Consider the following 26,233-nt stretch of genomic DNA (forward strand, 5'->3'; position numbering starts at 1 on the left):
GTGATATAAGGACAAACTGCCAACCTTTATAAGGAGCCAGGGGGGGACAGACAGCTTACATTTCACAATAGTTGGTGCACGAACTGGATTTCTTTATTGAACAACCTGACAATCGGACTTCACTCCAACATGGGGCCAAAGCTGATTTTGCTGCTTGGACTCGCACTGCTCCTTCTCATTGACTGTGGCAAAGGTAGCAATAAATAATATAAAATACTTGTAAAATTAACAATTTTTGTGACTTATAATAGTGAGATGTTATGAGGCTTTATTTCTGTTATTATCTTGATAGGTGCACCTGAGAATAGTGATCAGTCTCTGATTGCAAGGGCAAAAACTGATGGTATGGTGGCTTGATTTTATTTAATGCAAAACTTAAATGTCAATTTCTTTTTAGTTTATATTTTCTTTTTATTATCTTTCTAAAAGTTGTATCTGTGCTGTAGCTTCTCCTCAGGGACGCCGAATAATAACACTGAATAGAAACCGAAGACACAACAAAAGACACTGCAGCTGCAAAGGTGAAAGAAATCTCATGGAAGACTGAGACCGCATATAACAATGTACATTATTCGACCCCATTTTCTTTTTGTTATTCCACAACAGGAAAGGACTCGGAGAATGCAGTTTGCCCATGCAACACGGAGAAACGTGAGTTTACCAATGTGTAGACGCGCAAAAATAATCCAGTTCAAACTTATAGATTTTATAGGAATCTAAAATCTATTTTCTTTGACTTTTTTTTTTTTTTTTTTATCTCCAAGGTAAATCGAAAAACAAGCAAAGAAAAAGGAACCATCCAAAGCAGAAAGAGTACGTTTGGTCTCAACCTATTTGAGCAACAGTCCTTCCTACTATGCCAGCATATATTGAAGCAATAGACTTGTAATGATCATATCATGTCTTTATTTGTAATTTTTTTTATACAGGTTTTACATTTTAATCAAAGTGCTCATAAAAGTTTACACACAAATAAATGTTACCACAAAATATATGTATTCCTCAATAAAGTCCATGTAATCAATAATTCAGCTTTCTTTCTTGATTAGCAAGTAAAAACAATTAAATATATGTTTCTGGATTTAAATACAGTTTAAATAACATGTTGTTTAACTAAGAAAAGTTTGAAAATATAATTTCTATAGAGGGATTTGCAGGTTATTTAAAAAATTGCACTCTGGACTATTGTAAAATGGCCTTATAATATAGCTAACATACTTTAACTAAGGATAGAAGGGAGAACAGTGATATCACAAGAGAAACTGACATGTTTTGTAAATGATTATATACTTTAGCTGAAAAACTATAGAGTATAGTGTATTATTGTGGTAGTTATGATGAGATTTTTGTTGAAGACTGCATGGGGACGGGCAAGTGAACTGCAGGAAGGCAGGACTCAGAGAAACAGAAAGTGGGCAAGGAAGGGATACAGGCCCAGTAGCAGCAGAGCTCCTTTGCCTTGGATGCAGATTGCAGAAGCATGATCTGATCAACACAAAATCAGCAAAAAATTAATTATATTGTCGAACTCTCACATTTTTTTGGCATTTATTTTAACAATTGTCTAAAGTGTAATTAAAATGAACTCATAATAGATTGACTCACCTGCGATAGCAAAATCTTTGCTTTGCATCATTGTGATGTTTGTCACTGGGTTTGTTGCAATGCATATGTATTTCCCTGTATGCCCTCTAGTTGCAGTGAAATTGATTACAGATCCATTCATATAGGGTGTGGTTTGATTATCTAAGAACCAGTGGAAGTCACACTCAGGCTGTGAATCAGCAGAGCATATCAGAGACACAGATGCGCCATCTTTTGCTGTGTCTGGACCAGAGATTGTCACATTCAAAGGACCATCTGCAAACAACAAGAAGAAGTCCGTCAGAGTTATGTACTGTTGATTGATATTGTGATTTAGTTTTTTACATGAAAATTCCCAAATAATCCAGAATGTGCACTTTTTGAAAACTAAAATAAACACTTTAAAAAAACATAGGTATGCTGTATATATTTTATGAAGGTAAAACAGATAGCACTTAAAGCAGATTGGCTGCAGATATAAGGGTCAGAATTTAATGTAAATTACATTAATCCATCCTCCTTTGTACTAATGATTTAGGATGTCACTTGGCAAAATTTGCTCAGTAGTATTGGAATGTAATTTAAATCTGCCAGCTTTCTTACATATTATTGCTGACTATTTCCATCCATTTATGAGAGAAGTTTACCAATCCGCTGTGGCTGCTTTCAACAAAGTGATCCACAATGAAAAAACAAAAAAACAAAACAGCTGGTGCTGAACCTGACACAAGGTTTAATGTAGCCTACTCCCATAGGCTCCACAATCACATTTTTCTGAATCTACTAAAGCTTCTTTAGGGTTTTGTAGAACATTAGATTTGGATCATAAACATGCATCCCACTATTTGAGAGTAACTGAATAATACTAGGGTTTCTAGCACCTTTTTAACATAATTCAATCAGTTCTAAAGCTAAAAAGGGTGCACATTTTGTAAAGTAAAGAAATACCTAAAATGGACTTTTAAATGTAGTAGTAAATGGTAACCTTTGCCAAGTTAAATTTACTTAAGTTTATTTTTGAAAGGCAAAATGCATTTCTACAAGTATTTGTTAACTGCATCATACTTTTATCTTAACTTCTTTTTTTATAGTGTATTTTGTAAGAAATTAACCCTACTGTTAGTTGACAAGCATTGCTCTCTACTCTACCCCCCTTCAGTTAATTAAAAATTAAGAATGTTTTAACTAAAGATGCAGAGGACACATACGAATCTGAGGAAACTTTCTACTTTAGAATCAAGCCTTCCTATTATTTTTGCTATTTTCTTTTTACTGAACATTTCTTTGCCATTTAGTGGTTGAGTGATCCTACTGTTGTAGCATGTTGTGTAAGTGTTCATTATAAAAGTTTTATGCAGTGGAAAATTGATATTTAGACATGTGCGTTTCTTCTCCCCAAATTTATTTTTTAATGTTGTGATTTATTTAATTATCTGTACATTATGTGTAGTTGGTATTAATATAAGTACTAGATCCTACATATCAGAAGGATTGCCCAATAAAAAAGTAATAATCTGATTGAACACTCCTAGTCAAGTTCACAGATTCTTAATATGTTCTCTACTTTTAATTGAGTAATGTTTAACCCTTACATGAATAAAATATATTGAAGGCAGTCTTCTCAATTCCCACCCCTGTAAAAGACCCTCTTATTTCTACATTTTTGTAAAATCACTCTTCTTCTGGTACCTACAGTTTACAAGAAGCGTATATGGAGGACTCTTATGATGAGCAGCCCGATTGGTAGCAACACACTGATAGGTCCCATTATTGTCTATTGCCAATGGGGTGAAATGCAGCATGTTGTCAACTGTGTACATGGATGAGTCTGTGTCAGAGACATTCATGTCGAGTTTCATATCATCTTTCATCCAGTAGATGGTGTCATAGGGCCCAACAATGTGACACGTGAGGGTAAAGTTTTCATTGTTTATAGGAGTTGTGTTGCTTTGGATCATCACTGACTCTATTGCCTCTATAAACAAAAGACAAGGTTAAAAGGTAGGATTGATATGTGGCACAAACAAGGATATTTTGTCAAATAAAACTAATGATTTTTAAAATGTCTATTTCTAATTTTTAAAACTTCAATGCAAGATTTATTACCTATGACTGTGAGCATGATAGAGTTGGTGCTGTTCTTTCCTGTCGCTTGATTGTGGGCCATACACGTGTATTTGCCACTCATGTTATAAAACAGAGGCCCAGCTGTGAACTCTGAAGTATTGGCAGCAAATGAACCATTGAACCACCATGTATATGTACTAGGAGGCATCGATGTGGCAGAGCAGTTAAAGACAACATCACGTCCTTTTTCTCCAAATTCTGACCCATAAATAACAGGTCTATCTGGTCCAACTGCAAAACATCAGCAAGTTCAGTTGTACTTTTTTTCCCCCTCCCAGCATGTCAAAATAGCAAAGATTTAATTCTAGAATTTGATATTTACATACACTGTAAAAAAAACTCCAACCTTTTTATAACTGACAATAAAGCAATACTATATTTTTGTAATCTAAAAGTAAAAACCATTCCCTCTCATTATTCTGACATTTAGAAAATACATTTATTTATAATAATAATTTTTTTTATTCCTTATTGACCTGAAAAGAAATAAGGTTTATACACTGCCACATAGTAAGGAAGAAGCATTATATGTTTTTTTAAACAGTGTATGTAAACATCTGGTTTCAACTGTCTTTTAATTTCAATTATGTAGAACAGAAAAAAAAACAAACATTTTAAACTCTTTATCTTGTGAATTATAAAATGTTTACACTTACAATTGACAGAAAGCATGTAAGCTGTGCTGGTCATGTTTCCAAAACTATTGATGGCCATACATTGGTAGTGTCCGGCATCATGACGATCCAATGGCTTGAACATGATTGTCTTGTTGTCCATAGAGAAAACAATGCTGTTGTCTGGATGAAGCTTTTCACCGTTTTTCATCCAGTAAATATGACCAACAGTTCCAGTTACATCACATATCATTTCATATGAATAACCTTCCAAAGCCCAGGAATTTGATGTGTCTATTGTAACATTTTCAATTGGATCTGAAAAGGAAGCAGGACACACAATAGTTAAAGACTTTTCTTCCCATTTGGTTAATGATGCCAGTCAAGCATATTTTACATCAACATAAAAACCACCATCAGAGCTGTCTCACCAATAACAGTAAGCATTGTGCTGGCAGTGCTGTTTTTGCCAGTGATGCTGTTGAAGGCCATACAGATGTACTCCCCGCTCATCTCTACTGTGAGAGCAGGTGTCATATACTCAGACATGTTGGAAACTAGAGAATCATTAAAGAACCACTTGAAGGAACTTGGTGGAACAGATTTTGCCCAGCATGTGAGGGTAACACTGTCTTCTGCCTGTGCCTCTCTTGGTCCCATGATGGTTGGCATCTCTGGTCCATCTGAAAACATTGCAACAAAATTAAGCAAAAATGCTTTGACAACTTAAAAATAACTCAGTTCATAGCACAAAAAAACACAAAAATATATATATATATATACTTACAGTTGACAATGAGCATCATAGGACTGCTGGTCATATTCCCTAGTGCATTAATAGCCATACACTGGTAGTGCCCAGTATCATTTCGTTGGATGTTCATGAACCTTACAGTCATGTTGTCCATTAGAAACAGGGTTCTATTGTCTGGATACATTTTTTCTTTATTTTTCATCCAGTAGATATTGTCAACAGTTCCATTTACACTGCAGGTTAAATCATGTGGATGACCTTCAACTGGATGATTCATATGATCTTCTACTTGAACATTTGTTATTGGATCTAAAAAGAAACATGGAAAACATATAAAGTTAGAAAAGTTCTTATGGGTTTGTGAGAGAAAAAAGAAGTCCAAACAATACGAGTCTCACCAATAACAGTAAGCATTGTGCTAGCAGTACTGTTTTTGCCAGTGATGCTGTTGAAGGCCATACAGATGTACTCCCCGCTCATCTCTGCTGTGAGAGCAGGTGTCATGTACTCAGACATGTTGGAAACCAGAGAATCATTAAAGAACCACTTGAAGGAACTTGGTGGGACAGATTTTGCCCAGCATGTGAGGGTAACACTGTCTTCTGTCGGTGCCACTCTTGGCGCCATGATGGTTGGCATCTCTGGTCCATCTGAAAACATTGCAAAAAAATGTAACAAACATGGTTTAAAAAATTTAAATGATTCATAGTTCATAGCATTAAAAAAAAGAATATACTTACAGTTGACAATGAGCATCATAGGACTGCTGGTCATGTTCCCTAGTGCATTAATAGCCATACACTGGTAGTGCCCAGTATCATTTCGTTGGATGTTCATGAACCTTACAGTCATGTTATCCATTAGAAACAGGGTTCTATTGTCTGGATACATTTTTTCGTTATTTTTCATCCAGTAGATATGGTCAACAGTTCCATTTACACTGCAGGTTAAATCATATGGATGACCTTCAACTGGATGATTCATACGATCTTCTACTTGAACATTTGTTATTGGATCTAAAAAGAAACATGGAAAACATCTAAAGTTAGAAAAGTTCTTATGGGTTTGTGAGAGAAAAAAGAAGTCCAAACAATACGAGTCTCACCAATAACAGTAAGCATTGTGCTAGCAGTACTGTTTTTGCCAGTGATGCTGTTGAAGGCCATACAGATGTACTCCCCGCTCATCTCTGCTGTGAGAGCAGGTGTCATGTACTCAGACATGTTGGAAACCAGAGAATCATTAAAGAACCACTTGAAGGAACTTGGTGGGACAGATTCTGCCCAGCATGTGAGGGTAACACTGTCTTCTGTCGGTGCCACTCTTGGCGCCATGATGGTTGGCATCTCTGGTCCATCTAAAAAACATTGATTAAATACAAAATATGAATTCCCTTCAATAACTGTTTTTTTTTATGCTTTATAATATGAGATGTTGAAGCTTAAAATGGAAAACACATCCTTTTAACATTATAAAAAATTATTTATCTAAATCTTCTAATCTGTATTTACTCATAATAAGACCATAGTTACTCTTTTCTTATACCGGTAATCTAAACTGCTTTCTATACATATTTTCAGTACAAAGTTTGGCTGTTTTTGCTTTTTAATTACACAGAAAACCTTTCAGTTCATCAAACTAATTTCAATTTCTGATAAAGACCTGAATAATGTAAAAGATTTCAAATGTTTTTCTTCAAAGGGGGAAAAAAACTAAATCAGCCTGGTCTGATATGAAATAGTAATTGATCCCTAATAAACCTAATAAACCTAATAAAACCTAATAACAGGTTATGCCAGCAGTACAGTTGAAAAACAGTTATCATTGCAGAGGTGTTTAATTGAGTCCAGCGGCTGTTTTTTAATGGTGAAGCTCATGGTAAAGTATCCCAACAATAATTAACCCCTGACTTTGACTAGACAACTTCAAAACTTTGTTTTTGAGACACTTTTATGGAAACTTTTTGTCCTCAGCTATTGTACCCTGCATAAACTGATTGGGTTTGATATTAAGGTCACAAACATTTCTTCCATTTTCTAAAGAGGAAATGTTCTCTCACTACCAAGTTTTTATACTTTTTCTGTAATCTTCTGTAATTTTTTTACTATGTCAACCCACACAGTATTTTGTAAAAAGTCCAAAGGGTCATACAGATACAATTTTTGGCAAATATTAATTAACCGATAAATTAATTCATTAATATATACTACCCTATGTGCCATTTTTTGACCAGTTGTCATGATCTTGGCACTGATGACTGGCTTAATTCCTTCCATTCACCTGGCTAACTCTGCCCGGTTGCCCATAACCTCTCATCTGATCCACCTGCTCCTGCCTCTATTTAAGCTGCTTGCATCCAGTCATCAGTGCCAGATTATTCTTGTTCTCTCTAGCGAATCGTGAGAGTGTTTTTAGTGAGTACCTTAGTGTTTCTGATTTCCTGATCCTGACCTGCTCTGCCTCTCAACCACCGAGCCTACCTGTGCCCATCTGATCTCATTGGTGAGAGTGTTTGTTGCTTACCTGAGTGTTTCTGATTACCTTATCCTGACCTGTTCTGCCTCTCAACCACTGAGCCTGCCTGTTCCCGTCTGAACGGTTTGCCTAAAATATCTTTGGACTCCTGGACCTCTGAGCCTGTCTGTTCCTGTTCTAATCTCTTGCCTGACCTGACTTCGGACCCTTGCATGTTATTCTCATCTGGGACATTCTGAGCGGTGCCAGCTGTATCTTGTTGGCAGCCCACCGGCTGGATCCTATCTTGTTTTCTGGGCAAGAACTAAACGGTTAAACCAGGTTAGTGACTCACATGGATAATCATCCTCCGTCAGATTATCATGGTCACTGAACTGTTTTTCTCTCCTGCAGAGTTTCCTGTGATAGATGCCCTAGCCGCTGTTACTCTGATCCACTGGTTTCAAATAATGCTTTTTGAATAATCCCACTGTCTCTCACCTTGAATACTGGGCCCTGTGTTCTGAATCGTTACACCAGTCTCTTTGTTATTGTTACATCATGGATTGTAACCTAAACTGTGGCACAAAGTTCTTTAGATTATGTTCTGAGTTTGTTTATAAACTCCTAGATGTCTATGTGCTCCACTGCCAAAAGAAGAGGTTCCCTAGGATCCCAAACATCTGCAAATTTGTTTGGTTAAATTTCCACACTGAGGGAGGTCAGGTCAGAGGTCTTTAGAGCAGGATGAAATCTGCTGCCTTTTGAGATCTTTATAGATACATAATATTGACAGCTTGATTTGAAAAGCTATTGAAAACGTAACTTTTTTTTACCTTCGTCTGTTATATATATTTTTTTGATTATCTGAATAATTTCAGATTGACAAAAAGCAAAGAACAGAACACTAGTTGGAAAAGGCACCTTTACATACAACTGTATATTTTCCTTCTAAGCAATAAGGACTAAACATGTGGTTCTTACAGTTGACTTTAACTTCAAAGGGGCTGCTTGTCATATTGCTCACGTCGTTAAAAACATGACAATCATAAACTCCACCATCCGAATGTTGAACTGGATTGAGAATCAGAGTGCTGTTGTCCATTTCAAAGACAGTTCTATTGTCAGGAACAAGTGGACGTCCATCTTTCCACCACTGAATGCTACCAATAGGTCCTGTGACTTCGCACTGCAGAGAATACATCATGTCCAGTATGGCAGGGCCTCTGCTGTGATTCAAGGTAACCCCTGTCAAAGGATCTGTAAGAGAGGATATAAAGAGATGTCTTTAATAAAGACGTGTAAATCAAGAGACAGAGTGCCGCACCTTCCTAGAGACTCTTGTCTTTGTTTTCCTCACAAAATTTAAAACAGCAGAAACACTAAGTTTAAGTTTTATCCCTTTTTTCACTTTAAAGCATAACACAAGAATCCAAAGAATATAATTTTCTGTAAGTCCTGACCACATATGGTCGACTGAAAGTGCGCAGGTGTAATGTTACAATTTACAATCAAGCAAGTCAAATGAAATCACTGAGTAAATATGATAATGTTATTAAAAACTGTAGCAGCAGGTGCTTGTTAGAAAAGGTTTTTGGAAATAGTTTTTTTTAGCCAATGATAGCAGCTTTCACACTGTAGTTAATCTGCATTAAAACTGCAAGTTGAAGCTACCCCGCACATTAACATTTGGGATAAAAGATCTTTGCATTTTAACAGAAGTACAATACAACGTTAAAGAGCATTAAATTAATGAAATGCAGAGTATGTTTCACTGGATAAATATAATATTGATTTCAGGAAAGTGTTAAACAAATATTTAATGACAATGTCCGATTTAATTAGGTCATTATCAGGTAAATAAATATATTGTTGGGCCATCCAATATGTAAAAAATAAAACAAAATTATATCATGTCACAAATGCTGTAACATGTAACATTTGATGCCCTTACATTATTTGCCCACTCAGTTTACAAGACAGGGCTTCCCCCTTCATAGAGACAGGCTGATAACTAGCAGCTGACCAAGTTTAGTAAGTGTCACAAGGTTGAGAGCATGCTGAATAAGGTACATTTTAGCAACAAGCCATTAAAAAACAGTGAAAATGTAAATTTTTTGAAAATTTTAAGAGTTAAAAAAACAAACAAATTTGTAAATGTGGGGACAGCTAAAGCTCCCACATGTCCAGGTCTTAGTGTGCATAGCCGAACAGACTATGAATGCATTGTCTGCAGAGGTTTTTGCTTAGTTGAGCTTACCAGTTCCCTAAAGTCCTTTCACAAATTCCTATATTTCACCCACTTTCTGTCAGTGGGATTAAGAATGGAAAGGAATTATAGCAAGTATGATGAGGTAGTTGAGTCTCTTTTCATAAATGTATACCAGACACCTTCTGTACAACAATGCAGTAGAGAGTGGCTATGCAGCTGCACCCCGCCTGACTGGCGTCTCAATGTATCAGCTCTATTCTATTAAATTGATTTTTATCCTTGAATGCAAATTGTGTACATATAACACAACATGCGTGTGGAAAAAAGGAAAGGCTGGGAACATTTTCTGGATGCACTCCAAGAATTCATTCATATATCGCTAAAGATATCAACATTGCAACATTAATCAATATTATCACACATCTCACGTTTTCCTGATATCATACAGGTCTATTCTAGAAACATCCTTTGTAAAATGCATTATAACCAAACAGCGTTATGACAAGGTGTCAGCAAACACTGGTTTAGTTTTAAGTGCACCTGGAGAAAGTATACTGCAACACTTTGCACGACAGACAGAAACAGGTTAACCTAAAGCATCAAAAATGTAAACAAACAACTGCTGACTAAACGTGTGGTAAATCCAGTACAATGCAGGCCAGAGAGTTCGGACGAATGTACAGAATAAACAAAACTGATGTCCCATCACACAATAGCAAGCTCTGCGGGTCATGAATCAGCTCTTCACCTTCCATTCCATATTTAACAACTGAGAATAAGTGAAATGGCTCAAAGAATCTAAAAGTAATTTGTTTGAGTAATTTTTTCCACTATGTCTCATCAGCCTGAAATTCTCAAGTAATTTTTTGCTTCTAAAATACCTACTTGCACGACCAAAGATAATAAGCATCAAGTTCATATTTCATAGCACAAGTTTGTATGAATAAAAGGAGGAACTCTTTTATAGTTAGTTTCAGTTTCCAAAAAGATGACACAACCTGCTTCTAGATCTCAGCATGTGTTGCTGATATGAGCCAAATAAGAAAAGAGAGAAAACCTACCCATCACTTGGATCTTTGAGCTATTGCTGCTGAACCTCATTGTGACTGGGTTGTGAAAGACGCATTTGTAAGTTCCTGAGTGGCTTTCTTGAACATTCTGTAGGTCCAGCTGTGATCCAGACTGATTAAGGTGCATTTCATTAAACATCCACTGGATCTTTGCTGTAGGTTTTGAATCAGTTGAGCAGGACAGTGTGATGTTAGATCCAGATCTATAGACGTTTTTCATTGGTGTCACTGTCATGGTTGTATTACTTGGACCATCTGAAAGGTAAGACAAAAAAAAAAGTTAATGTCAGTGTTGCACTTGTTGAAACAAGATCGCCTATATATTATTATTTTTTCCAAAACTTACAGCTGATGTTTAGATTCAAAGGGGGGCTGAGTTCATACCCCAGTCCGTTTGACACATTGCACCTGTAGGGACCCTGATCAAAGCGGGTCAGGCCAGCTATGCTAATGGTTGCATTTCCATCGCTAAGCTGCACATCTGCCCCATTTGATATCGTAGAGTTTCCAACCAACCATTCATAGGACAAAGATGTGCCATTGGATACTGAACACATGAGGACTGCTGTGCTATTGAACTCCACCAGATCTGTTGCTTTTGCTGATAAACCCAAACCTGAAATTGGCACTGTAAAGAAAGACAAAAGGTTTTTCACAATTGAATTAACATTTTTGCTTCACTCTCTGAGCTAAGGCTCATATCTTATGACATTATTGGAAATCAAACACATTTAGTTCTGATATCAGCCTAAATATATTAACTAGTCCTCATCTGTGATATACAGTATGTTTAAAACATATGCAATTATTGTGCAGTTCTTGGAGATGGTCAGCCAGCTATTAATTTATTGGATAATTCCCCCCAAAAAACAAAAAACAATCAACGGGACTTTGATTTCAAGTTTAAAGATGTTTCACTTCCAACCTAGGAAGCTTTTTTCACTTCCAAATGTCAGAAATAGCACTCTATAAAGCCTCGGACTGAACACTAATTCTGACATTTTAAATCTAAACAGCTTCCTGGATGGGAAGTGAAATGTCTTCAAACTTGAAAATAAAGTCTAGTGGTTGGTTTTTTAAAAACTTTTTTGGAATGAGTTTAGCTAATTTTGGTGCGTAGTTATTTTTGTTTTTGTTTATGCTCTAAAAATGTAAAAAGAAAAATGAGGAAGATGACAAGCATCTCTTTGAAAGAAATCATAATTTGTTTCTTAGGTTAAACAAATTCTTTGTGTGCCATTCTGGTGTTTATAATATTTTAATCATGACTGCATCTCAATGTACCCAAGGTATAGTCCTTTTAAGGATTTCATGAAAAGATATAAAAAAAAAATAGATAAACTTTCCTGATAATACTTGTTATCATAGGTTAATTTATTTATTTTAGAAAAGAACTGTATTTTTTCAAAAATTTCATTTGAGATCTTTTAAAAAGGTCCCAATACCTGTCAGTCATTGTGTTTGGTGGTAAATTAAAGCTAATCTATTATCTAATTTTGAATCATACCTCGCAATCAACTGGTTTTACTTAGATAGAAAACTTTGAACCAATTTGACTGTATGATCTGGTTGAATTGTCTCTATAAAGTGTCTTGAGATGACATATGTTGTGAATTGGCGCTATATAAATAAACTGAATTTAATTGAAGTAATATCACATCATGTTCTCTAATGAGAAAAAAACCCAGTCTTTTCATATGCTAACTACACACAGTAAATAAAATAACTGGAAAAGCACATCTGAACAACTATGTTTTCCTTTTAACCATCTATACTTTAAAAAGATAAAGGTTGATAATTTCACCTTAAAAAAATAACCTCAACATCCTCCGTTTTTAAATCATTCATTATAAATCTTCAACTCTTTAACTTATTTTTTGCCGTTGAAGGGGTTAAAACAACCAATCTGGAGTTTGAGTAGTAAAAAATACAGTTTTGATCATTTACATTTAGAAAATCATTTGTTTTAATGCTTTGGATTTGTCATTCACTGTTCTCAGATATTAAAAGTAAGATTGATATACAAACCCAGGAAATGTATTTGGTTTTTTCGTTATTAGTTTGCCTTGCAAATCACTTCTGTGCAAATCACTAAAATTAGAAAGCTATCCATTTAATGTTTTAGCATCAATGACATAACATTGTGAAGTGCAAAGAAAGACTTTATTATGCCCAGTGTTACATATTACTGAGTAAATATGAATCGTGAGTGTTCTTACCTTGGACTGACAGCTCTATCTGAAAAGAAAACCCATTTATTTGTTCTATTGTATATAATCCGGAGTCCTCTTGTCTCACTGATTGTAAAGTCAGCGACGACGTGTTGGAAATAAATATAATTCTGTCACTCTTCTCCTTGTTTATCATATAACCTCCAGGGTAAATTAACACCAGTAGGGTTCCATGGAACATCCAGGCCCCCAAGGTAACTTCAGCATCACTGCTGATTGTCACATTTGCGCCCACTGGTACAGGATTCATAGAGACATGTATGCTTTGGCTTTGCACAAGATCTAGAAACAGACAACAAAAAACTTATACACATATCCAAAGAGAAAAGAATAAGAAAAACTTAAATGTAGTCAAGATCGCTAAAATTGTCCATACTTTTAGATTTAGTCTTTTTGTATAGATTTATGACATAAAGATACTTAAACAGATATTTATTTCTACAGAATATCGACACAAATATAAAGTTATATAGAGCTGAGTGGAATACTTGCATATGAAGTCAAGTTAAAACATATTTCAAATTTACCTGTCAAAGTTAGTGTGGTCAGGATTAGGAAGAACCCCCATTGGGATCCCATGCTGCTTTTTAAGATCGCCTTTGCCAAAGAGAACAGACTGCACTTTTGATTTAATAAATTCAAACCTAGCAATACTAATTTTTTCCAGCACGTTGACAAGCAAATACTTGCTGTGTGCTCTCTTGATGCTTTCCTGGTCTTCTAATGCTGTGCCACATCACAGCTGCTGCCACACCTTGTTTTGCCCTGATGCGGTTTTTATAGACGTGTCCATTTACTGTAAACTCTTGTTCGTCATTTTTCAACTTTCAATCAACCAAAGCCTCACATGGAATTATTTTGTGGGATCACGTTGAGCCATTCACTTAAAAAAATGGGAAGTGGTGCCCCTAAAACTTATCCAAGTACCCCCGCTGAATACTTCTAAACCTTTGTGATGAATGCAGAGGGCTAAAACTGGAAACATAAACTTGATTTGGATTGCATTTAATAAAGTTTAAAGTAAATATTGTTTTATATTAAGCTATGACTTATAGAAAGCATTTCAGATATTCAGGTAAAAAATTAAGTTAAGGTAGTATTCCAAATGTGAGGAGGATTGGTTAGAGGTCACCAGACGGTTGTTATGCCTCAATGGACACGTTCTTCCTCCTGTTCTGTTTACTATAAGCACAAACCCACACTGTGATATAATATTTATACTTCTACTCCTCCTTCAATTAAACATTTCCCAAGAACAATGAAGGGGAATATATTATTTTCCCTTCGGAAAGGCAACGCCAATTTTATTCATACAGCACATTTCCCTATCAAAACTACTCAAAGTCCTGTACATGAAGGAAAACATAACAGAGAAACCTATATTGCACTAGCAAAGAAAAAATATGATTATACTGTATGGAATGATTTAATGAAAACAAATAATAAAATGTGCAAGGTAAGGCTAGTTTACTTATTAATGTAAACTAACAAAGACACCGATAGCGTGTCATCTGCCTTCAAATATTGTTTAAAGGTTATAAGTTTAAAAATAAGGCGTATTTCATGTTTCTGTTTGTGGGTCCATTTTACCAGATGGTGCCATTAATGACAAATATATATTAACATGTATATGTTTTAAAAAAGCTCTTAAGGAACCTTTTAAACAACGTGAATTCCACTTACAAGAAAAAAAAAAAAAAAGGAAATAATCAGAAGGAGATATCTTATTAAATGTTTTAACATATTTTTTGTGAACCCAACGTTTGTGAAAGATAACAAAAAAAATTTAAATGAGTTATACAAATGATCTGTTTATTTAGTAAAAAGATGAACATAAAAGGGTGGACCTTGAGCATGACTGGATGTACTCACGATATATTAATCTTTGGCCTCATGAGCACAATTAATCTAAATTTCATTATGTTAATACAAAATGGGTTCCTTTTTCTGAATAGGGGAATATTAGCAGTTGAAAAGAATGATTTTCATCCATTTGACCTGAATATAAATCACTAGGCAAAGCAATTAACTGCAGAACAAGAAAATAAAATTAGTAATTGTCATGATCGGTTCTCTAATGGAGACCCAAAGATGCAGAACACCACTGACGGACACAGGATGAAAGGTTTAACAAGTTTATTTGCACAATCACACTGAATATGCTGAAGACTGGTTCGGGCCTGGATTCTGGTTTCACCGGAGTCTGCGTGAGGGACAGCTCAGTTAAGGACTGTTGATGGGGTTAGTTTTCCAATGGTGCACAGATAGTACCTTGAGGGTTCTTGAGGTTCTCTTTGGGAGAGTCACTGTTGGTCCTGGAGAAGGATTTAGTAGCAGAGTCCGTTAGCTGCTTCAGCGTCTCACGTCTAGCTTGAGCAGACCTTGGCCTTGGTTTCCCAGCTCTAGCCCGGAGCTGCTTGGAGGTTGACTGAGAATCCTCAGGGTTTGGCTCTGAGGGTCGGCTCGGCAGGTTAGCTCTTCCAGAGCTTACACGGAGGAAGCACGAGTTTCCTAGAGGCACAGAAACAGAGGTTAGAATCCAACTAGGAATTAGCGTCAAGGAAAATCACTGAGATCAAGGCTTCAGCGCTGACCAACTGGAACAACACTGCGGCGTTGAGGCAAGATCTGAAGACAGCTTATGTAGTGGATCCTCTGATGATCTTGATGAGCTGCACCTGTGCAGGAGGCTCCCTCAGAGGATCCACGGCGGACTCTGCTGGAGAAAGATGGGATTTTCTCCAGCTCCCAACAGTAATTTGTTAAAAATATTTTTGGAATAGTTACTGTATTTTCACCCTTGTGCTAATGAAGCATTTACTTTTGCCAAACTACCTGTTTTTTATCTGTCTGATTGTTCTGGCTAATAACTGAATTTAGATGCCAAAATTAACTTACTCTGTGGCGTAGTAAGTAAGGTTTTCTTTTCTAAAATCCTTCAGCATCTTTTGAAATATAAAGACAAATGTAGAGATAATAGATATGTAAGTTACAGTTACATTTTTAAGTATGAATCTACCAGCTTTGTTTGAACTAACAATGAGTTTCTGACTTCACCCAAAGCCATGGTACTCTTCACAAGCAAAGAGGAGAAAGCCTGATAATTTTGTCAGTTAATAGCATTGAGTGATTGATTGTGTTTATTGATCTCACAGAGGAGAAATCACAGGTTAAATAGTCAAAGAGAAAGAAGGTGCCAAAGGAAGAAAAGGGTGCATGGTATATATAGTGTTTCCACATATGAGAGCATTTGACATATGGGGCATTAATATGTTGTATGTAAAGGAAAAGTTGTGAATAACTGAAGTAGAATGAAGACACATTTTTTTTATGTTTTTTTATTAGATATTGTTTACCTTAGCCCACAGTAGAAATGCTTACGGTAACTGCCCTTCCTTTGTCTTCCTGATTCCCTTTCTTGCCTGATTTTATCTAACAAATATCGAATACAGTGTCTTTAACTTATTGTAACAATAACTGCACATAATTCAGATTGCTATTTGCTGAAAAGAAAACATATATGTAGCTATTTCCATCCCCCAGACATCATGGTCTTTGTGCAGGTCTTTCAAATTAAACCTTTAAAAATACATTATACAGGCACTAGGTAGGGGCACGTGGGTAGGGAGTGTGACCCATGTACGCCCTGCACCACACTGCAGATGCACGGTTCCTCAACGTAGCCGTCCATGCTGTGAATCTAAACATGCAGATCTTTGCTGTGTGTCTGCCACTTTTTCCACCTCACTTCCTTTCAGAGGACTTTTAGAAAATAAAGGCCATGGGAGTTAAAAAATAAAATAAGTGAAACAAACAAAAATACAAAAGGTAAAACTTTATTAAATTAGCCAAGCACTGGTAATGGGAAGCTGCTGTGTGCAAACATGCTGCTGCTTTCTATTAAGATGGAGAAAGAGGAGAATTATATTTAATTCTGTCTTTAAACTGAGATCAGGGTTACAGCACTTTTAATGTCTTAGTTTTTCTTTCTCAGATGTCTTACTGTTGTTGAAAACAATCATATTTTCTTTGAGGCAGAAAAACAGAACATGACACAAACTGTCTGAATTAAAAATGCTTTATTTATATTAGCCAAAGAGAGAGACAGAAAATAAACTGCCAAGCCATAACCCTTACTTTAGCTGATTGGAGCTGATTGTACATACTCCACTTTAACATACATTATTCCTAAATGTTGAATTTAACCAGAAGAAAGCTTCTTTAGTCACATCTAAATGAAATATAAGGCAATTAGTGAGTAACTTAAAAGGAATATATGATTTTAATCTTTGATTGTATAACCTAGAAAACTAAAAAAATCCCGAAATTATCAGAATTTGCAACAATTTCTTGCATAATGCAGAATAAATGTATTAATAATCTGAGATATAAATTCCCTTTAGTAATATTTTTTAAAACATTTTTAACATATGTTCCTTTGGAAAATGTACCAAAACAAAAATTATTGTTGCCTTTTTATTCTGATTAATGCTAAATTCATTACATCACCGCAAAGTTTAGTACTGGTTCAGATAATGATCCATTGATTATTCCTTGCTGATTGGACTTTTCTTTTAAAATACGTATTTACAAATCCTCCATCTCCTGACAGTGGTTCATGTTATTTGATAGCATTGAATTCATCCTGGGACTGAAACATCCTCATTGATCTGTAAAAAAAAGAAAAAAAGAAAGGGAAGTTCAATGACTTATTATATTAGTAATAACACATTAATAGAATTTGTTTCTATTTTAATTACATAAGTAACTTGAATTTGGGTAAAAATTCAAGCCCACACAAAGAAAAAAGGTTATTCATTTAACTGGACTGTACAGTATTTAGTAACTGCATAACCTGATTAAAATGGCACATCTCAGTGTATGTATAAGGTTTTAGATGAAAGCATTCCTTTTAAGTATGCAGATGTGGGGGTAAAAAGACAACATATGAAAACGGCAAAGGAAAAACATGTTGGGGTGAATATCAATTCATCTATTATTACGTTTTCAAAAGGTTTTGAATAAAAAAAAATTGGTAACTTGCCTGCAAGTGATAAAGAGAATCCAGTCAAGATCAGCAAAGAAAAAATAAATATATTCACTTCCAGCTGTTCAGACTCTGTGCAGAAAAAAAAAATTCATCAGATAAAATAAGTGACATGACACTGATATAGTTTTATGGTTTATACCAAAACAAATAAACAAAGTAAGTATGAGTCTCAATCATGTAGGCACATCTTAGCTCAGTGCTAGTTTATGATATAAAGTAAAGCCCTGATTCCAATAACTCCATTAACCCACATGCTTTGTGCTGAACATTGCCAAATCAGAATAGTGTATGGAAAACAGTCTTGGAAGTGCTGTTGCCTTTAAATGCAGCAGTGTGAAAATGGCTGCTGGCCTTAAAGCATCAGTTGCAATTTAGATACTGCTTGAAAATTTGAAAGTAAAAATAGAAAAACAATACAATAATTTGTTTAAGTTAACCATCCTCTCTTTTGGATAAGCAAGCTGTGAAAAAGTGATTTTGTCTCTATGAAGAGGCTTACTTGATATTGTAATGTAGGTTGTTACATTGCTGCGCAGGTTGGTGCGGTTGTTGAAGGCCAGGCAGGAATATGGACCGCTCTGGTCCTCTCTGACATGAGAAAGCCTCAACATTGTTCCTGTTACATTCACAATGTTCCCCTTGAAGGCCCACTGAAGATAAGCTGGAGGACTGGACTCTGTTAAACAGAGTAGGCTCAGATTTGACCCAACTGAGAAGGAAGTGTTGTTCAGTCCATTCACAATGACACGCATGTTATCTGGGCCATCTGAGGAAGTGATAAAGAAAAGAGAGGAATAAATCAAAACCTTTGGGTGGAAGGTGATTGTCTCACCGAGAATGACGTCAATGAAGATAAGGTAACTTACAGCTTACTGTGAAGTTTACTGAATCACTGCTCCCATTACTGATAGGATTAGATACATCACATCGAAATGGTCCTGAATCATAGCGGCTCACGCTGACAATGTTGAGAGTGGAGTTTCCATCGCTGAGCTGAACTCTGTCAGAGGCTGTAATTTCAGAGCTGCCATTCATCCAAAGGAATGACAGAGAAGATCCAGTCGAGACGGAGCAGTTAATCAGCCCTGAGGTTTGGCGCTCTATCAGATCACTTCCATTTATGTTGAGGGTCACATTTGATATGGGCTCTATGGATATGACAGGGAGGAAATGTCCAAAAATGTTCTAAATTAGATTCTTAATCACTGTTGATGTAGCAGCGTATTAAGGCTTTCTTGACAATTACTTTCTCTCACTGTTAGAAAAAGAAAAAGTAAAAGAAGCTGAATCATCCTAAAGGTCAGTTGTCAGTCTAACTAATGTGATAGTCAGAGTATTTTTTTAATAATTTCTTTTATTATTATTTTTATTTATTTATTTTACAGTTGGAGTATTTTATTTAATACAACTCTGTATAAATGCTGATTGTCTTGTTAATTTCGATAAAGATTCAGTCTATGACTCATTTTTGTTCTGAAATGACTCAGACTGGTATCTGGGATGAACAATGTTGGCCAAGATATTCCACTTGTTTTTTTTTTTTTGTTTTTTTTTTTTTACAGTATTTAAAAATTTTATAAGTTAAGCTAGTCAGTAACATTTTCATCAATTCCCAACAGAAGACCTAAAATATCAATTAACTATTTGAAAAAAATGTCTATTTATATTTTTGTTTAGGAACCTTTTTATCTACCTGCCTGCCTGACCATAGGAGATTATGGACATGAAGCTATTTTTAACTGTCTAAAAATATATGTAGACTGTACTTTGAATAAAAATATGTGTTCCATACAAGCACAGATTGTCTTTTGCATGCTTAAAAATTAAGTCTTTAAAAATGATTATTTTTAGCACTTCCTTACCGGTTTCTAGGAAACTAAATGTTCAAATACTGTAAGCTGCTTATATCAAAGGAAAAAGGTGAATGTTGACACAGAAACCAACCAGAGGACAAAGTCTCATCATCATGAAACCTGAGCACAAGCTGGTCTATAACAATAGGTAAATATCACGAGGAAGCACTTTGATTTCCTGTAACCCCCTCCCTGTCTGAAACTTTTTGTTGGAAAGATTTTTCATAACAACAGAAACCAGTTCCAATGAAGTATGAAGTGTAAACAGATCATCAGCCCTTTTTTTCCCTTGCCCTTCCTCATAAAGTGGCCCAGTACAAAGTTATGAAAGACTTTTCACTCTTATGTCATTCAAATATAAACATTTAACACTTACTAGTTTTATTGAAAGTATTTAAAAAAAAGGATCAGTGTGTTAAGTTATTCCTGTATATACATACCTACAACAGTGAGAGAAACACTGGCCTTTAGTAGGGGGTCGCCGCTCTGCACTGTGTAGACGCCTGTGTCGCTCACAGTGAGGGAGCTCAGGGTGAGATCTCCACTCGTCACGTTAACCGAAGCCCTGCTGCTGTAACCAGGAAAAACCGCCTGCTGCTGCCCAAGCCAGGTAAGGATGAATTTCTCTCCCACCGCCCAGTTGCCGCTTGTCAAAGTCACAGAGGGAGACAGCGACAGCGTCACTGTGCTTCCAACTACTGCTGGGTTCATAGAAGCTAGAACCTCTGCAGCATCACAGGAAAGAAAACCTACTAAAAAGGAAAATTGATTAATATGCTAAAGAAAAATCTCCCACATTTCTAGATATCACATATCCTTGTTAAATTGGTACCTTGTAAAGATGACAGAAATATAAGTGTCAAGGTGCTGCAGGTCTTCCTCTCCATGTTTTTTCAGTTGTCTGACAAACTGCTTCTAATTTCAGCTTATTTCATCCCTGTCCACTGCCTGTCCAGCCCCCAACCCATAAACCTGCCACCTCAGGTCTTATCTGCAGGTGGCTCTGGGACATTTTCTGTTAATTCTTGACAAATTTACCAAAGGTGGAAGTATTTTTGTTTGCCATTATGGGTGAAGTTCTGTTAAATGACAAATGATGACAGAAGGCATGTTGGTGATAAAGGCCTGTAGGGATGAGGAATACTGTTCACTCAATAGTTGGCCTTGTTCACTTGAAAAATAAAGAAGATGAAGTCACTACTGTTTTCTTGTGTTATGTTTATCTGCATGTCTTTTACATCTTTTACTGCTTGCCTTATTTTCTTTAGGATTTTATTTGAATGACCATATAGTGGGACTGGAAAATTAGCAGCATTCCTTCAACATGATTCTAATGTTTCTGTCATGATCTGCCCTGATAGCGGACCTTAATTGTTCACCTCATTCACCTGCGTAACTCTGCCCGGTTCCTAATAACTCCTTATCCTATCCACCTGTATCAGCTGCTCCATATAAGGCTCAGCCCAGCTATTGGGGCCAGATCATTGTTTGATGTCTGTTGTATTTTTGTTCGGTTAGGTTGAGTTATTTCCAAGGTTCGTGTCCTCGTTCCCGGAGGCCACAGGGATTTTTGTTTTGTTTTGTTTTTCAGCTCAAGCCTGGCATGCAGGAGAATTCTCGCTTTTCTGTTTTAGTCTGCTTTCGGGTCTGTGTCTCCCGCTGTCAGTATCCGTGTTTGTTTTTCGCCTGAGTTGTATGGGAGCCAATGATCTGTGTCTGGTTTTGACCAGCCCTCCCCACCCAGTTTGGTTTATTTAGTTTTTTTCCAAGGTGTTTTAGTCCGGTAGGGCATTGGAAATCCACCCTTGGGGTGGATGAATCACTGGATTCCAGGGGGGGGCAGATCATTGTTTGATGTTTTATATTTGTTTTGTCAGATTTAGTTAGTCCAAAGTTCATGTCCCCATCCCCAGAGGCTAGTGAGTTGAGAGGGTATTTTGTGTTTGTCTTGTCTCCTGATTGTGTCTTGGCTCTTGGAGGAGTCCAGTTTGAAGTCCCATCGTACTCGCTCTTCGGTGGAGACCAGTTTAAAGTTTTGCAGTTATCCTGGTACCTTGTCTTGTGTTTCTCCATCGAACTGAGCCTGCCTGTCTGCATCTGTGTGTGTCTGTATGAGCTCGCTGCACTACTCTTGGAACTCTGAACCCGCCTTCAGGCTCTGTGGATTCCTGAAACCCTGAATATGTCTGTTCTTGTGCGGATCAGAATCCCTGATTGGGCTGCGGACTCCTGGATTCAAGAACTGTTCCTGTCTGATCTGTTTCCCTGACCTGCTCATTGGGGTCCCTGCATCGGAGACACTCTCTGGGAGGCTCTGCACCGCTGCTCGTTTGGCAGTCCATCGGTCAGATCCTGCTTTCATGGACTGAACTATTCAACCAGGTAACCCCCAGATTCCACATACTCCATCAGTGCTCCGCTCTGCCCCGCTGACGTAAGTTGTGCGGAGCGCTTGTCTTTCATGTAAATCGATGTGAGCTGTTCCACATCCACCGCTACTCCTCCGCACGTCTCCGTCCATGTACGTCTTCTCCGTCCTTCACTGACAAAATACGGAGCCGAGCAACTTTTTGCTCCGCTCCGGTCCGGCCAGGTCAAGATCCGCAATTGCAATCGCACCAAACAGGAAAAAGAACATCGAGAAATTCCGGTTCGTCAAATTAAAATATAGTAACAACAGATCGGTGACTAGAAATTATAGCATAATTCTGATTGGATGCAAACTATTGGTTATTCACCAACCAGGAAGCAGATTTCTCATCTCCATCAAAATATTTATTTTATACCGAGGGACTTAAAGTTTAATAAAATCCATTCAAAAGAAACTTCTTATTACAGGAAGGGATGAAGGGATGCTGAGTTTGGGAGTAGAGAACAAACAAAGTTCATTCAAAAAAAGCAGTTTTGAACGCAACACACGCGAATCGAACCAAGACAGTCGAACCGAATGGTTTGGACGGTTTTCATTAACCGTTCCATCCGTGATGTAAACACACACACACACACATATATATATATATATATATATATATATATATATATATATATATATATATATATATATATATATATATATATATATGTAGCAATTAATTTGCGTTGAACTGATCATAAAGTCGTATGTTCGGCTTTATGATATGAATATATATATTCTCTAGCTTTTTATATTCTCTAGCTTTTTCTCCACCTAGAGCTTCCTTTCTGAACATACAGCTTTATGATCAGTTCCACGCAAATTAATCGCGAAATAATATATCTGACGAAATTGTTTTTATTAAAATTTTTACTAAAGAATTATAAATGCCACGATAAACATATTTAATAAATCTTAGTGGCAATTAAGGCCTTAATTAAAAAAAAATTAATGAATTGTAATTATTTTTGTTGATCCGCGGAAACCCTGGTTCATTTCCGCATGTTTTGCTGCTTTGAATTATTTAATCATCTCGTGCATGCCCTCTACGATCTCCAAGGAACTCAGAGCGGAGCGGACGGGAGCCACAGCGGAGGCTGTATGCTTTGCTTTGCGCAGGCGGTCTGGATTGCAGTGGAGCCCTGACGGAGTATTTGGGATTTTGGGGTAAGTGACTCACACAGATAATCGGGGTGGTACCCCGCCTCCTCCCTGCAGCCGCTGCGGTCTGCAGATCGACAACAGCCGCTTGTGTTCCATTGTGTGTTTTGGGCTAATAATCTTTTTGAACTTTCTTACTGACTTTCTCAACTTGAATACTGGGTCCATTTGTCCTGTTTCATGTTAGGAATGTAAGGATTATGCACAGTAACAGTTTTCTTTACACCTAGGTTTTGGCATAGAGGCCAAGATGGATCTAAACCTTCTAACACATTTTCTGTGACCCCTAAATGGCTTCAGTCATTTTTCACAATGGCTTCATATTCATCAATAAACCCATTTTTTTTTAAGTAATTGCTTCATAAGTTTGAAAGTCTTTCACTTCAAATCAGATCCAGCGTGGTTTTGGTATAGTTGACCTATTGGCAGATTCTCTCCCCTGTGCCGTTATTCTATGGGGCTCTGCCAGAGATATCTAGGTTCTTTGAAGTGCTAACTTGATAATTGCCCTCAGTTTTGCCACCTATAACTATAGATAGATGGGCATGCTTTAGATTTTAGTTAATTAATTAAACAGCATGAAATTAGATATTTAAAGCATCTCATATCTTCGCATGCTTTAAAACTTCTACACTTTCTTTCATTTAATTTTCTTTACTAAGGCTGTTTAATTAACCTCTTAGGCTTTCTCTGGAATAATTTTGCTTGATTTGAGATTAAATTACATGGAGTTCATTGCCATTTAGTTAATGAAAGAAATAAAAAATTAAATACCAGGTAATGTTTCTGTCCTGTCCAAAGTGTAACCGACCTGTAAACCACAGAGCACTGGATAACGGTGACGATTCAAGAATTGCTGGATGGACGGATGGATGGATGGATGTTTGTTTTCTTCTATTTAATTGTGCACAATTTATGTTAGATTATTGCATATAATATAAATAAAATAAATATAATGTTGCTGCTGTAAAACAAGTTTAAAATAGAGGTTAAACATACTTAAGTGGGACTTTAGAGTAATAATCTTAAAAGGTCACTAATCTTACATAGGACACTTATATAGCTCTGCAGGTTTGTATGTCAGACTAAAAGCTATTGCTAGTTCATGTTTCATAAGCAAGTTTCATACAGGATAAATGAAACACCCACGTCATCTTGCATTATGATATTTTTTTCTTATTTAGTCTGAATATTTAAATAATAGTATGCCTCATTTTCTAATCTAAGTGAAAAAGAAAAAATGTATTGTCCAGCAATTGGGAAATCTTGGTGCAACTCCAGCAAAGTGACCAGCATTTCAAATAAGGAGATTCACACAGAAGTATAATTTGAAAGTATATGAAAAAGAATAAAAAAATAAAGTACTGCACAGTAAGGGCATGTAATTGTTACTATAAATACTTGTAGTTATTTAAAAAACAACCAAATGTACAACTGGTGGGGGTAATTCAAAAATATCTACCGTAAGTTTATTTGGCAGGGACAGACACACATCGACATAGACTATCTGAACAAAACAGCAGTCCCTTCTTCCCTGAATTAAAATGACAATTTTACAATAAGTGATAGTTAAAGCAGCAACAGCAGAGGTGTTATAGTTACATGTGCTTAAACACTTTTTTAAGCTTGTTGGGAGCAGTGGTGGAAAGTCTTACAGCTGTTGGTTGGAAGGAAGTGATAATGCTCTTTTGTGCATCTAGGATGACGCAGTTTGCCACTGAATGAGCTCTGCAGTAGTTCAGCAACAGCTTCATGAGGTGGGACATTGTTGCATAGGGATGCTAATTTTAGCTGAAGTCCTGCTGTCTCCCACTACCTGCATCATACTGAGAGGGCATCCAAGCAAAGAGAAAATTATAAAATTGAAAAATATGTAAAGTATCAACAATAAAATATCCTATTTATTTTTTTTACAAGGCTATTGTCAGGTTCTGACATCTACCTATGTTTTTTTTTTCCCAGCATCAGGTCTTAAATAGATTATTAAATAGCCTACAATAGCCCTCAGTAAGCAGCTGGGGCTCTATTGTTACTGTGGTGGACCAAAGTTCAGTATCTGATTGAGGTAATGGACATGACCCATGGAAAGACTGATTGATGTCTTAACAATTGGTATAGCATAAAGGTTAGTGTGTTTGCATTATAAAAATGCACAAACTGTTCTTTTAAGTCTTCAAATTCCATTCATCTATTCATTCATTATTTCACGACAATTTGAAGTCTATTTAACCTGATTTTGGATCAGAGGACAGATCTGCCCTGGATAGATAACCACCATGTCCTAAGACACTGAAACAAAATTAGCTCCTCTCACTGTTATGGTTGACTAAAATTTATGTGTGAGGGATTTTAGCTCATTTCTTTGGAAAGAAAACTGAACACCTGCAGAAAACCCATTACACTGGGAGCATATGCAAATTCAGCAAATGCACTCCTGTGCGGTGATGTAAACCACAGTAACACCAGGGCACTCCTTTTTATGTTCAGTCTTTGATTGTCTAAGAGTATAAACACATTCACATGCAATGGTCATCCTTCTTTTGTCATTGCCTTGACCTCTATTTATTTGGTGCAGCCAATCTCTCACAATAACAGAACCCGAGGCTGTTACTGGGACCAGGTTCTAAAAAGTTACAGCTAAAATCCTTTTATACAACATTATCTTGGTTTATAGTTGTGAGGGATTTGCACAAAACCAGCCAGAAAACTG

General features: G+C 36.4%; 1 protein-coding gene and 1 long non-coding RNA gene across 2 annotated transcripts; one reads left to right on the forward strand and one right to left on the reverse strand.

Annotated features, from left to right (window-relative positions):
- Positions 1-886: 886 nt before the first annotated feature.
- On the reverse strand, positions 887-20,923 carry ceacam1 (CEA cell adhesion molecule 1). Its single transcript, XM_038284506.1, has 20 exons — positions 20,782-20,923; positions 20,390-20,701; positions 18,963-19,244; positions 18,596-18,862; positions 18,095-18,165; positions 13,574-13,766; positions 13,035-13,328; positions 11,162-11,443; positions 10,807-11,070; positions 8,518-8,793; positions 6,185-6,436; positions 5,820-6,095; positions 5,478-5,729; positions 5,113-5,388; positions 4,757-5,008; positions 4,368-4,643; positions 3,691-3,942; positions 3,278-3,559; positions 1,606-1,860; positions 887-1,485 (listed from the first exon to the last, which is right to left on the reverse strand). Exons 1-20 carry the CDS (start codon positions 20,834-20,836, stop codon positions 1,397-1,399), a joined length of 4,758 nt encoding a protein of 1,585 aa, XP_038140434.1. The 5' UTR covers positions 20,837-20,923; the 3' UTR covers positions 887-1,396.
- Positions 20,924-21,495: 572 nt separating this feature from the next.
- On the forward strand, positions 21,496-25,278 carry LOC119782985. The gene is made up of 3 exons (XR_005280739.1): positions 21,496-22,331; positions 23,423-23,529; positions 25,224-25,278. It is a non-coding gene; the product is annotated as an uncharacterized LOC119782985 (long non-coding RNA).
- Positions 25,279-26,233: the final 955 nt, after the last annotated feature.

Source organism: Cyprinodon tularosa, unplaced genomic scaffold (assembly GCF_016077235.1).
Source record: "Cyprinodon tularosa strain WSP-4 unplaced genomic scaffold, ASM1607723v1 ctg2, whole genome shotgun sequence".
Lineage (NCBI taxonomy): Eukaryota > Metazoa > Chordata > Actinopteri > Cyprinodontiformes > Cyprinodontidae > Cyprinodon > Cyprinodon tularosa.

Bases quoted from the DNA above. Each gene is read 5' to 3' on its own strand.
- ceacam1 (XM_038284506.1), bottom strand. From the start codon at position 20,836: ATGGAGAGGAAGACCTGCAGCACCTTGACACTTATATTTCTGTCATCT. The intron at 18,863-18,962 runs GTAAGTTACCTT...TCACTTCCTCAG, and splicing joins AGTAAACTTCACAGTAAGCT to ATGGCCCAGATAACATGCGT. The intron at 11,071-11,161 runs GTAAGTTTTGGA...CTTACCTTTCAG, and splicing joins TTTGAATCTAAACATCAGCT to ATGGTCCAAGTAATACAACC.